This window comes from Symphodus melops, assembly GCF_947650265.1.
Source record: "Symphodus melops genome assembly, chromosome: 8".
In the NCBI taxonomy this organism is placed as follows: domain Eukaryota; kingdom Metazoa; phylum Chordata; class Actinopteri; order Labriformes; family Labridae; genus Symphodus; species Symphodus melops.
The window spans coordinates 27436981-27450626 of record NC_136698.1 but is presented as its reverse complement, the minus strand read 5'-3'; the positions used below and the strand labels follow the sequence as shown (position 1 = coordinate 27450626).

Here is a 13646-nt window from a genome sequence, read left to right as displayed (position 1 = left end):
CTTTCTCTCTCTTTACTTCTCTCTCTCTCTCTCTTTACTTTCTCTCTCTCTCTCTTTACTTTTCTCTCTCTCTCTCTTTATTTTCTCTCTCTCTCTCTTTACTTTCTCTCTCTCTCTCTCTTTATTTTCTCTCTCTCTCTCTCTCTCTCTCCTCTCTCTCTCTCTCTCTCCCTCTCGGTAACAGAGCAGTGATTAATGTTGACCTCGGGACGCTGATTGTTAATATAACACACATCGTTACACTTCATCAACATGCTGATCATAAATAAGATGAGTTTTATTGATCCTGATGTTTAACCTTTAACCTTTAACCTTTAACCTTGTTTTTTAGGGGATGGGCTTGGTGAGCACCGCCTTCCCTCCCGACGCTCTGCAGAAGCTGCGTTACGGTAACCTTGGGATTTGTCACACTCGCTACTCGACCACGGGGATCTCTGAGCTGCAGAACTGCCAGCCGTTCGTGGTGGACACGCTGCACGGGGAAGATCGCCGTGGCAACACAACGGCGAGCTGGTCAACGCTCAGCGCCTGAGGAAGAAGGTGAGGACACGAAGAAAATCACATTTTATTTTAAAGCGACTTTTTCTGGAACGTTTCTTCGTTTCTGAAACGTGCAGGTGATTGCGTCATGGCGTCGGCCTCTCCACCGGCTCCGACAGCGAGCTCATCACTCAGCTGCTCGCGCTGACTCCGCCCATGGAGGAGCTGGACTCGCCCGACTGGGTCGCCAGGTCAGCGCCGCGCCGTGACGCCCTCGCTGCATGACGTGTCTCTCCACACACGCCGACATGTTTGTGTGTTTCAGGATAAAGAATCTGATGACGGAGACCGCCCACCTCCTACTCTCTGCTGGTCATGTATAGGGACGTGGTCTACGCCGTCAGAGACCCGTATGGGAATCGCCCGCTGTGCATCGGGCAGCTGCTCCCCGTCTCTAAACTTCACAGCTCAGGTCGGTGCGAGCTGACGGATGGACGCGACCGCACGCCGCTCTGTTCCCCCTAACGTGTTGTCTCTGTGTCTCAGGCTCTGGAGAGGAGGACGCAGAGGGCTGGGTGGTCTCCTCCGAGTCCTGCAGCTTCCAGTCCATCGGAGCAAAGTCAGTTTAAACCCCGCCCCCCCCCTCCCCCCGGTCTGCAGCAGGTGTCGTGGTTACTGATCATGCCCCCCCCCTCCTTGTGTTCAGGTATTACAGGGAGGTGCTACCTGGAGAAATCGTGCAGATATCCAAACACGGCGTGAAGACTCTGAGCGTGGTCCCGCGTCCTGAAGGAGACCTCCCCGCCTTCTGCATCTTTGAATACGTTTATTTCTCCAGACCAGATTCTATCTTTGAAGGTTTGAATTTGTTATTATGGATTAGCTGCCGTGCTAATCTGTGACTAAAGGGAGGTGGTGTGTGTGTGTGTGTGTGTGTGTGTGTGTGTGTGTGTGTGTGTGTGTGTGTGTGTGTGTGTGTGTGTGTGTGTGTGTGTGTGTGTGTGTGTGTGTGTGTGTGTGTGTGTGTGTGTGTGTGTGTGTGTGTGTGTGTGTGTGTGTGTGTGTGTGTGTGTGTGTGTGTGTGTCACCGTACAAAAACAAATCAGTTCATCAGATGTGCTCTGGCGCCCTCTTGTGGCCTCTTTCAGTAATGACGCCTCCTTCAGTCGGCCTGACATAAATGAAAGCGGAGCCGAGGTTCAAACACACGTAATAATTAAACGTGTAGGTTTAGCTGTGAGCTCAGAGCGCCGTGTTCCCGTGTCATGCAGGACAGATGGTGTACACCGTCCGCCAGCGCTGCGGGCGCCAGTTAGCCATCGAGGCTCCGACAGACGCAGACGTGGTCAGCACCGTGCCCGAGTCGGCCACTCCCGCCGCTCTGGGTTACGCTCAGCAGGTCAGTCTCTGTTCAGCGTGATGCACGGTCCCTCCCGCTCGAGCTCCGCCCCCCCACTCACAAGCCCCGCCCTCTTCTTCTTCTCCTCCCTCTCTAACAGTCCGGTCTGCCGTACGTGGAGGTTCTGTGTAAGAACCGCTACGTCGGCAGGACGTTCATTCAACCCAACACCCGCCTGAGGCAGCTGGGAGTCGCCAAGAAGTTCGGCGCCTTGACGGACAACTTCGCCGGGAAACGAGTGGTGCTGGTCGACGACTCCATCGTCCGAGGAAACACCATCGCCCCGATCATCAAGCTGCTGAAGGAGGCTGGAGCCACCGAGGTCGGCGCTCTCGTTTGACCTCGAAGCAACAGCGAGGAGAAAAGACCCGACTGAAAGGTGAAACTGGTTTTGTTTGTGTCACAGGTCCACATCCGGGTCGCCTCGCCGCCCATCCGGTTCCCGTGCTACATGGGCATCAACATCCCGACGAAAGAGGAGCTCATCGCCAACAAGCCCGAGTTTAAGGACATCGCCGGACACATCGGTACGTTCATCACTGACGAGACAAAAACATTCATTCTGTTTCTGAACGTAAACGCAGGTCATGTGACGTACGAACATTTTGCAGGAAGTGACGTTTCAAAAACGCCAAACCCCGGTTACTGGCGTCCACGTGTAAACGCATAAACGGAGAATTCTCAAATCTTCACTTTTGATATGAGGTTTTTGAAAGCTTCGTTTTTGACGCTGTAAATCTGCGCGTTCGTGTGGACGAGAGGCCGAAACGTATAAAAACATTGTTTGTCTTGTGAGATACCCGGGTACGTGTGGGCGGGGCCTGAGACGCTGTGGTCGACATCGTGATCACACAGCGGGGGCTTTAAAGTTGAGACCTGCCTGTTTGCTCGAACGTGCAGCAACAGCAGGCGAGTAAGAAAAAAGGGAACGAGCGTTTATCGGGAACTTTTGTGGTTAAAAAAAACAAAAAAAGTCACTTTAAGGAGAACGCCACATCGTTGGCGTCCTCTCGCTTCGAGGTAGAAAAATCTTTCTGCACGTCTCTGACTGAATTATTCTCGCGTGTAAACTCGGTGTGTGTCGAGGTCTCCTCCTGCTCTAACAGTGTGATTGATTGATCACGTTTGATCCGTGTTTCAGGAGCCGACAGCGTCCAGTATCTGACCGTGGACGGTCTGGTGTCGGCCGTGCAGCAGGGCATCAGCTCCCTGCAGGAGAAGGAGCAGGTGATCCGCTCCGGGAGCGCGTCCGGCCGCAGGGTGGGACACTGCACCGCCTGTCTGACCGGGAAGTACCCCATCGAGCTGGAGTGGTGACGGACTCACCGGAGAGCAGGGACGGTTCCTGAAGCGTCAGACATTTCAATCAACGTGGGAAACTGAATCTTCTGTCCGGATCACCTTAAACTGCTTTTCATTTTCTCCTCTGCTGTAGAAATCTTTGCGTTTGTTTAGGTGAATCCTTTAAAATGACTTTAACATTGTTGGCCTGAGTATTAATTTACCTTCACACGAGGCTCGAGACCAAAATCTGTCTTTATTTTCTGTTTGTTTACTGTTTTGGATCCGACTGTGGCGTATTCAGTTTTATTTTTGAACATCACTTCAATGTCTAAAAAGGATAAATAAATAAAAACTGCAAAAAAACATTTTCATACTTTATATTTATTTTGAATTAAAAATGGATTTTAAAAGATAAACATTTAACATTTAACAGCACAAACAGTCACGTGTGTTAGAGACTGATAATGAGTGAGTGAAATAAAGATAATTTAAACGGCACTTCTTCAAACAGGAAGTCGTCACGTGTCCCGGCTTGTCTTCATCACCAGTTTCTGCACGTGAGAGAAAAGGAGACGTTTAATAAAAGAATATTAAACATGTTATAAACTGATCAGAGGACTTTTCATTTCAGGCAGGTGAGACGATGTTTTCACTTTCAGCTGCCACGAAAACAAAAATCTGTTTTTAAAAACGCCAGAAAAATCTTAGCAAAAAAAAAAAAAAAAAAGAGGCATTTAATTGACATCATTGATATAAAATCTGGCACGGACTGGCTCCTCCTCCTTTGAAGGACTTTATAAAGTCCGGTTGGATCGGCACCAGCACCAGGAGACTGTGAGGTACCACACAGACAATCTGCTGTCAGTCACAGGAAGTAAACCACGGAATATTCTCCCCTTTCACAATAAGAGACTCACAAACATGCAACCTTCAAAACACGGCTCAAACATTTTTATTTATTGTATTTTATTTGTCTCTGTTTTCTGCTGAGGGAACAGAGACATGTTCACTAATGTGCACGGTCCCAAACAAATAAATCCTGATAAAGGTACCTGGATATCTTGGAGCTACCTGGTTTCACTGACCCTGACAAGCGGGTGTCTCTCGCTCGGCCCACCGTCTTTAAAGCGAGCCGGACTGAGACGTCAGTCTGCAGGTCGGCGTGTGACGATTCATGACTCCATTTACAAAATGACGAGATGACTGAACGATCTTTTTTAATTTTCCCCACGAGAACACCTCGCTATCTCTCCGGCTCTCGCACTCGTCTGGGCGAGCGAGGCCGCAAAAAACCCGCTCGTTTAATATGGTTCATCTTTACGGCGTTGTCATGGCAACCGCCTCCAGCTCCACAGCTGCCGTCGCTCACCGAGACAACCTTTGAAAATCGACTTCCTGTTTATTTGTATATTTCTTATCTATGATAGTAAAATAAATTAAACTCTTTTAGTAGTCAGCTGTTTATAGGTTCTATTAGTTATTGATTATTTACATCTTCAGCTCTTTGCTGAACAGAGAGAATCCTTGAACTGACCTCGGGGAGCCGCTGGCGGCGTTCCTCTCGAATGAGTTTCCTGTTGGATGAAGCACACGAGGAAGGAAACGTTCAACACACGGCTCACTGTGTGCAGAGAACTCGGCTGCAGACGGGTGGCGGCTGGGACTCCTCCACGCCTCCTGATGATGCTCGGCCGCTCGCTGCTGGCCGCCGCCCCTCGGAAACAGGCCGGCGTGAAGCTGCTCCGACTCGGACGTGGAGAGGCGGCGCCTCAGCATCTCCATCCGGTGTCGTTTGGACCCCGGGGAGGACGGGCAGTACTCGTCCCTGAAGCGTTTGGACCGCGGGACGCTGTCCCAGCTCAGCTCCCTGTGGCGTTTCCTCAGGACGGAGCGGTGCGGCGACAAGGCGAGGGCGGCGAGCGCCGAGGAGGAGTGGCCTCCTCGGCTGCCCTCCGAGCCTCGGGCACACAGCCGACAGGGATACCGCTTGAAGAACGACGACTTGTTCTGGCAGACGAACTTGTGGTAGAGTTTGACAAAATCCTCGTCCAGCTTCTTTGGCGAGTAGTGCGTCTGCACGGACGGCAGCGAGGAGTCGAAGGAAAGGTGCCGCCGCAGCGCGTGACGAGACCCCGCCGCCGAGGCCGATCGAGGTGACGGCGGCCGTGGCTGGAAGGAGCGAGCGGAGTCCTGAGAGCAAAACATCCTCTGCGGCAGCGCCGGTCTTCGTTGAGGGGAGGACAGAGACGTGAACCCCGCCCCCGACCCCGCCCTCGCCGGATCTCTGTGGAAGGCGATCGGAGATCCTCCGAGGCCGCTCATCATCCGGGATTTCAACGGACTCCGTCTGACCGGAGAGCCGTAAAAGTCCGGCCTCTCTTTAGCGGCTGGACTTTGCGACGCAGACGACAGGTAGCCGTCCGCCTGCAGCGACTGAGCGGCGTTCGAAAGCCTCTTTGACCTGAGCGTGAGCTCCGAGGGGGCTTTTGGCGTCGGTAAGGAAAGTCTCGCAGGACTGACGGGAAACGCCGAGAGCTGGGATTCATCCAGAGACACGGTGAAGGTCCGGTTCAGGGGGATCTCCGTCGTGTTAAAGGTCTCAAGGGGACCCGAGAGGTCCATGACCAGGATGGGCTCCCTCATCGGTAAGCTCCTCCCCCTCCCCGGTGACGTCATTACACAGTTCTCCTTGTTGCTCCGCCTCTCCGCGAGCGAGGTGTTGTTGAGGTGCACGCTTCTGTTGGGCTGATTCCTCCAGCGGCGGTACCTCCTCAGCACGGAGTCCGCGGCCTCGGAGACGTGCTGCCGGCGCCACGCCCTCTCTATCCGACTGATCATGGCGGGGTAGAGCTCCAGCAGGCTGCCGTGTCGCCTCAGGGTCATCTCCAGCTGCTCGTCCCGGTCCTCCGGCTGCAGGTCCGCCTCGCACGCGCTCCTCCGACTCTCATCCAGCGCACTCGCACTCAGCTGAGACGCCGCTGAAGAAACTTCGCCTGAAAGAACACAAAAACATCCCCGTTGTTCATGTTGTTAAATCGCCTTTCGTGTTTTTGTCTGTTGGTTCTTACCGCCGTCCTCCACAGAAATACGAGAAACAGACACACCAGAGAAGACGCTCTCATCAGATCCACTGCTTTGAAGCGAGAAGTGAAGCTGCTGGAATAAAAAACAAAACAGAATTCATTTAAGACGATCAGAATCAGGACAGACGCACTTTAAGAACTTTCTTTATTTTAATGATCGATCAAAAATCCACAAACACACGTCAAAGTTTTGGTAGCATAATGTTGCTAACCTCTTATTTAGACTCTCTCTCTCTCTCTCTCTCTCTCTCGCTCGCTCAATACGGGGTAATTTCTTGCTTTTTTAAAGTTTGAATTTTTCTTCTTTCTTTTATATCTCTATTTAGAGAAAGGACGGTGCGTAGACAGAATTTGAAGGGGTGTGTGTGTGTGTGTAAACTTCTCCACAGTCTAAATGACACAAATATGTGTTTGTGCAACTTTGACAGGTTTTTTTTTTTTAAATTAAAATGAAGACATGACCTAATGCATCTGCTGTCGAGGGGATGTAATGTTTACAGTTGCACAGAAGCACAAATCTACGTGATCTGATTCTGTCTCCAATCATTTCTAGTTTTTATAAATCTGACATCAGGTCGATGCTGGACAAGAATCAGAATCAGATATATTATATTATATTATATTATCTTGTCCGGGTTTGTTGAACACCTTCAGCAGACTGTGCTCTCTCTGTGCAGGTGTAAACAGTAAATTAAAGAGTCATATAGAGAAGACTGGACGGAGATGAAAACAGAAGTTTTACCTCGGACTCTGCTGTGACGTCCGACACTGAGGTGGAAAGAAAACCAGACTCGTTAGATGAACGATAAAAACAAACTCTAAATGAAACACATCTTGTTTTTCTCACCTCTCATGGATTCGTCCCTCAGCTCCGTCAGACTCTGACCACACGGAAAAGTCTTTTGTTAATAATGTGGCTGCACACACATTGTACTCTGCTGATTTGAAAAGCGGCTGCAGCAGAACAAACCTTTGATTCCAACCTGCTCAGCTCGGCTTTAGACTGCTCCATGTAGTGTTGAAGCGCTTCATCGTGCAGGTGGAGAGAAACAGAACAAAGGTGCTGAGTGAGAGGGCAAGCATGTGACCACACCTCTCCCAGAGTCCGACTTGTGATGTCACAAACACAGAACTTTTAAACAGGAGCATTTTTCTCTGTGTGGTTAAGACACAGACCACAAACAAACGACTGGATGGATTTATTTCACATTTTGTAAGGCGCCCAAATAAATGTTCAAAAACACTGTAAAAGTGGATTTAAAAAAAAAAAGTCCCCTTTAATATGCTGCATGTTGAGGAGCAAAAAGAGGAGAGATAATCAGAACTAAAAAGAGGAGTATGAACAGTGTGCCTCAAATTCACTTTATTTACTTTTATTATTTTAATGTCAAATTTAAAATGTGCAGTAAACCTTAAAGCTATTTAACTTCCACTGGCATTTAATTTGATCATTTGACAATTTGTGTACCACAACAGCACACCATCTTTATTAGACAAAAGTTGTCTCAAACATTTAACATCTTTGATTTGGACAAATATGACTTTAATTTAACTTCTAAAATTAGAGGAGCTTTGAAGTTAACTTACTTTTGTTTTCTGTGTTTTTCAGGTCCACCTCCAACCCCCCGTCACAGTATTGAAGCTTTGAGTACTGTTGGAAGGAATTGAAGAAGTTTAAAAATACACATTTTTATATTTACAGAGTTTATTTACAGCTAACGGGAGCTAGCTAGCAAGCTACTTAGTCTGACCGTTATAAACACAAACCTTATCTATGATTCGATAAAGGGACTTTTGGTAGTCAAAGCCATTTTCGGACAGTTGATTCTTAAAAATATCATCCATGTTTCGAAAAAAAAGTTTATATTCGTGAAGGTAGTAAAAACACACAAGAGAAAAAAAGGGCAACGCGCTAGTTGAGCTAGCTACGCTAAAAGGCGCGTTTACGTTCAAACTTCCGTAACGGAGGCAGCTGATTGGTCAGGGAGCGTGCGTCGCCATCAACGGCTCGTCGGAAACAACGACAAAACGCAACCTCACTAATTTCTTTCGATTAAGCTATACTAATAAAACTTTATCGACTGTTTTAACTATGTTTTATGAAGATGTAAGTGTTTTAATTTAAGTCAGATTTTTTTTAAACGGGACAAACGATAAAAAGAAAAGCAAACAGCAGACACGTGAATGTGGCTGTCTGAAACGTCATCTTAAAGCGACAGGCAGTTTATTTATTTTTTTGGTCTGTGTGGATAACAACATAGGCTACCATTGCTTTTAGTAGCTTGCTCTGATGAGGAGTTACGATGTGATTTTTATTGAGATGTGATTGAACCGACAGCCCGTGAACGTCTCATTGGTGATGGCCGCTCGGACCCTGCAGGATCTGGTCTCCTCCGCCGCCTCTCTGCACGCAGAGCGGACAGCTGTGACTTTTGACAGCGGGTCGGTGTCAGGCAGCCCGGTGTCCCTGCGCTACAGAGAGCTGCAGGATCTCACCTGTGAGCTGCGTGACGCTCTGCGGAACAGCTGCTCCGATCATCACGGAGTGATTGGCCTGTACTGTTGTGATGACCTGTTCACACCTGTGTGGGTCCTGGGGTGAGTTTGCATCATGCACCTGAGTGTTGGGATGGGCAGCTATATGGGGTTTATAAAGTGTCCAACTCCCCTTGTTGTCTGCAGGATCCTGCAGTCCTCTGCTGCCTTTGTCCCCCTGGACCCTGAGGCTCCAGGACTTGTCTCTGCCAGAGTCATGGACCGGTGTGGTCTCAAGTACTGTGCTGTGAAAACTGACATGCTGCAGGTCCAGTATTTGATTACATATTTGTAATGAGAAGAGATTTTAATGTCTTCATTCAGAAAAAGCTGCTTCCCCATTAGTGCTGAGTGAGATGATCCACAAATCACATTTCAATTAACAATAATAATAATAATAAACACATTTTTTTTAGCAGTGTTGCTCAGTGCATGAATCCATGATCCTTACAAGTTATATGTCGTTGTAAAGGTGACTAATCAGGCTTTCCAACGTTATATATTACACTGCTAATTAGTATTATTAAAGGTAGGAAATAATTGACCGAATTAAAGTTTCTAAAGTTCTTCAGTTGGATTCTGTGTGAAAGTTGACCTTGCTTTTTCTTCTCTCCTCCCATAAAGAGATTTCAGGCAGCCCTCGTCGGTCACGTGTCCGTGGAGGTTTGTGTCGACTTGTCTGAGGTCAAACTAACGATGGTACGAGTCGAGATGCTGCCTGTCTCTAACAACAGCAGAGGACCTGAACCCTGGACCGCAGAGGGCGCTGGTGCTGGTTTAAAAGAGTCGGGACGGGCAGACTTGTTGGCGTATGTGCTTCACACATCTGGAACCACTGGAGTCCCAAAGACTGTGAGGGTGCCACACAGGTGTATCCTTCCCAACATACTGCACCTGAGGTGAGAGGACTCTCTAAATCAGTGGTGTCCAAACTTTTTTTCTTGCGGGCCGAAATTATCTCATTAGAATCGCTCACGGGCCACAGGGTTTTTTTTTTTTTAAATATTGGAAGGAACTTTTTGTATTTTGACCTCTTCAAAAAATGATGTAAATACACAATAACTAATTGCAGTGGGAAACTGTTGTGTTCTAATTTTTTGGAAAGAATAGTCAGGCTTTTATAGGTCTCCCTCGCTAACATGAAAAAGAAAAAAAGAACGAAATATGCCATCTGATGAGGCCTGGGGCCAAAATCTTCTGATTCTTCGATTTGAAGTCAAGGGCCACAAAAAATCCACTCAATGGCCACAAATGGCCCCCGGGCCGCATTTTGGACACCCCTGCTCTAAAGCGTGTTAATTCATCCATTCACACAAAAAGAGTCATGACGCGTTCAGGTGACATCACGGACAGCTCACTACTTTACCCTCTGGAAACGTTTCGCCTTTATTCTCACATTTTAATTTCTTTCTTAAACATGTTGGCCTGTGTTGTTTTTAGCACTAACAGCTAGTTCAGATCATTGTGCTACTTTTATTTTTATTTTTAAATTGACTTTAGGGGCAAAGCCTACAAATACCTATGTACCTGAACGTCTCCTCATTAAGTGTATTTATTCTAAGCGTGCTCTGTGGGCTCAGATCGGTGTTTCAGATGAGCTCGGATGACGTGGTCCTCCTGGCCTCACCGTTGACCTTTGACCCCTCCGTGGTGGACATGTTCCTGGCCCTGTCGTCGGGGGCTCGGCTCCTCATCGTCCCCGCTGTGATGAAGAAGATGCCTGGTCGTCTGGCCACGCTGCTGTTCACGCGTCACAGGACGACGGTCCTACAGGCAGGTGGACTGAAGCTGCTCACAGAACCATTGATTGATTTTAAAAATCAGTGCCAATACCAACAACCATGTTCAAAATAAGCCAATCAATAGCTTTGATACATCGATGGTTTTTGACACTATATATATATTTACATTTACAATAAAAGCTTAATCGTGAACACTGACTCAGTTGAAACAAAACGTTGCCAGAACATTTATCAGTTTGGACACCCAAATTTCTGATCATTAAAATAACTGAAGTCTAATATAGATTATTAGAGGCAGTATCGGTTGCCTAGGAGGTCTATGTTTGTTGCCGTGGTAACAAAAAGACGTTCGAAATCGTTTAATAAAATCATCGCCAACATCCGTTTGCAGCGGAAACGTTTTATCATGACTTCTTCCTGATCATTAAAACATCATCAAGACAAATACATCCGAGGGTGTCAGGTTCAAGGACTCTGACCTGAACCTTCAGACAGACAATTCACCAAATAATAAAATAACGGACACGGACAGGGATCATCTTTGTGAGCAGCCTCAGAGATCTCAACCTCTCCGTTTGCTTCAGCTCTTTATTCAGAATAAATGTGCGTTTACATCAGTGTTAGTTGGCGTGATCACAAACTGTTAGTTCATACAATCGTATAGAACAGTCACTACTGAGTGATTGACAAGTAGATTATATGCAACTGGTTAAACATGCTGATTAGAGAGAGAGAGACAGAGAGAGAGAGAGAGACAGAGAGAGAGAGAGACAGAGAGAGAGAGACGGAGAGAGAGAGAGACACGGAGAGAGAGAGAGAGAGAGACACAGAGAGAGACGGAGAGAGAGAGAGACACAGAGAGAGAGAGAGAGAGAGACACAGAGAGAGAGAGACACGGAGAGAGAGAGAGAGAGACACAGAGAGAGAGAGAGAGAGACACAGAGAGAGAGAGACAGAGAGAGAGAGACACAGAGAGAGAGAGAGACAGAGAGAGAGAGAGAGACAGAGAGAGAGAGAGAGACAGAGAGAGAGAGACAGAGAGAGAGACGGAGAGAGAGAGAGAGAGAGAGACGGAGAGAGAGAGACACAGAGAGAGAGAGAGAGACAGAGAGAGAGAGACACAGAGAGAGACGGAGAGAGAGAGACAGAGGGAGAGAGACAGAGAGAGAGAGAGAGACAGAGAGAGAGAGAGACAGAGAGAGAGAGAGACACAGAGAGAGAGAGAGAGAGACAGAGAGAGAGAGACACAGAGAGAGACGGAGAGAGAGAGACACAGAGAGAGACGGAGAGAGAGAGAGGAATGACCTGCGGAAAAAGAGCCACAGACCAGATGTGACCGGTCCGTGTCTGTCTAACCACTAGGCCACCAGCACGCCACCAAACCTGCCCTGTTTTTAACATTTACATAATTTTGTTACAAGCTAAAAGTAAATCCACGAAACTGGCAACTTCCCCGAGTGGAAGTTTCCACTGCTGTTATAGTGAGATATTATAAAAATCTCCCTAAATATAATGTGTCAGCAAAAATTGATCAGTCGTTGAACAATTGATAAAATGGTTCTCGATTTTCTAACAAAGGAGACAATAAATCGTGTGATGTTCGTGTGTGTGCAGGTCACGCCGACGCTCCTCGTCCGCTTCGGGCAGCGTGTCCTCAAACAGCACGTGCTGTCTCCGGGCTCCTCGCTGCGCGTGCTCGCGCTCGGAGGAGAGGCCTGTCCGCCGCTCGCGCTGCTGAGGAGCTGGAAGCACGAGGATAACAGAACTCACATCTTCAACATCTACGGCATCACCGAGGTGTCCTGCTGGGCGTCTGTTTATAAGATCCCGGAGTCTGCGCTGCGCTCAAACAGCCCGTAAGTCTCCATGAACTTTGACCTTTGACCTTTGACCTTTTTATTTTATGTATTTATTTATTTTGTTCTTCCTCTCAGCGCGGCGTCCTCCTCGGTGCCTCTCGGGACTCCTCTGACGGACACAGTGGTGGAAGTCAGAGATGAGAGCGGCCGCCTGGTCACCGAGGGAGAAGGTCAGGTGTTCATAGGTAAGAAGAGCTCGCGAGCACAGACGCACGCGCGCACACACACACACACACACACACACACACACACACACACACACACACACACACACACACACACGCTATAACTCTCTTAACATGAAGCCGTGTGACGTTCGTTCGGTGCAGGCGGGGAGGACAGGGTGTGTCTCCTGGATGGGGAGGAGGAAGTGGCACGCGGGACGATGAGAGAGACAGGAGACTGGGTGGACGTCAGAGACAAACGGCTGTTTTACCTTGGACGGCGAGACCGGCTTATTAAACGCCACGGGAAGCGCGTGAACCTGGACAGCCTGCAGCAGGTAGGATGACGTCATCAATAGAGATTCTAACAGTGTTTAGAAAACGCAGTTAATAATGTCAATATTAAATATGTGTAAATGTTGTTGATGGTTGTTTTAAATATTGATCTCGTTATTTATTATATTTAATTAAATTCTTCAGTAAATTTTTTTCTCTTCATCTCGAAAACTATAAATATAAAAGTATGAGCTTCTCATGGCTTCAGTTCATCAGAAGGTTTGAACGTTTGTTCTCCTGCAGCTCGTGCAGAGCCTCCCTCAGGTGGAGGCCTGCGCCGCGTGTCTCCACGAAGGCTCCAGGCTGCTCGCCTTCGTCGTTGCGTCCACATCTGGAGAGCAGACGGCGGCGGCGGCGGCGGCTCCTGTGCAGAAACACGTGAGAGACACACATGAGGAGGACTCGGTCTCTGCTGCAGGCGGAGAGCTGAGCGCTCGGATCCTGGACCAGCTGTCTCTGCTGCTGCCGTCACACAGCGTCCCCGACACGCTGCTCCTGGTCCCGGCTTTGAGTCTGACTCGTCACGGTGAGAATCGAAGAGGCTTCGGGATTTATTCCCCCGAAGTGAAGCGTGGAAGAAAAAAGATTTTGAACCGCTGATTTAAGATGAAACGTTTAATATCTTTCTTTTTTATCTTGATTTTATGAAGTCGTCTCAAAAACCTGCTGATATTTTTGTGGTAATAAAGAAAACAAGCTCGCATGCTAACTCCAGTTCAATCAGGAGAGACAGGTGATATTAAGAATGAATTTATTACAGCGAC

At 48.1% G+C, this 13646-nt stretch overlaps 2 protein-coding genes across 4 annotated transcripts in view; both read left to right on the top strand.

The window, feature by feature from the left end:
* ppat (phosphoribosyl pyrophosphate amidotransferase) overlaps window positions 1-3464 on the top strand; it is a 12478-nt gene extending 9014 nt beyond the window's left edge. The window contains 13 exon segments of the mRNA XM_079350845.1: window positions 332-478; window positions 480-497; window positions 499-540; window positions 618-620; window positions 622-731; window positions 806-830; window positions 832-952; window positions 1027-1099; window positions 1187-1338; window positions 1752-1879; window positions 1980-2201; window positions 2286-2406; window positions 3021-3464. Of these exon segments, the coding sequence (XP_079206971.1) occupies window positions 332-478; window positions 480-497; window positions 499-540; window positions 618-620; window positions 622-731; window positions 806-830; window positions 832-952; window positions 1027-1099; window positions 1187-1338; window positions 1752-1879; window positions 1980-2201; window positions 2286-2406; window positions 3021-3196 (1338 nt within the window). The 3' untranslated portion in view covers window positions 3197-3464.
* Window positions 3465-8272: 4808 nt separating this feature from the next.
* The window catches only part of aasdh (aminoadipate-semialdehyde dehydrogenase), an 11038-nt gene continuing 5664 nt past the window's right edge, over window positions 8273-13646 (top strand). For 2 of the 3 annotated variants that reach the window (XM_079350780.1, XM_079350778.1), the window contains exons 1-8: window positions 8452-8844; window positions 8929-9049; window positions 9406-9680; window positions 10362-10554; window positions 12138-12379; window positions 12458-12567; window positions 12712-12884; window positions 13126-13408. In XM_079350780.1, the coding sequence (XP_079206906.1) occupies window positions 8606-8844; window positions 8929-9049; window positions 9406-9680; window positions 10362-10554; window positions 12138-12379; window positions 12458-12567; window positions 12712-12884; window positions 13126-13408 (1636 nt within the window). In that variant the 5' untranslated portion in view covers window positions 8452-8605. Of the gene's footprint in view, window positions 8354-8451; window positions 8845-8928; window positions 9050-9405; window positions 9681-10361; window positions 10555-12137; window positions 12380-12457; window positions 12568-12711; window positions 12885-13125; window positions 13409-13646 lie in introns of those variants that run through there. The other variant, XM_079350779.1, reaches the window with a different exon arrangement.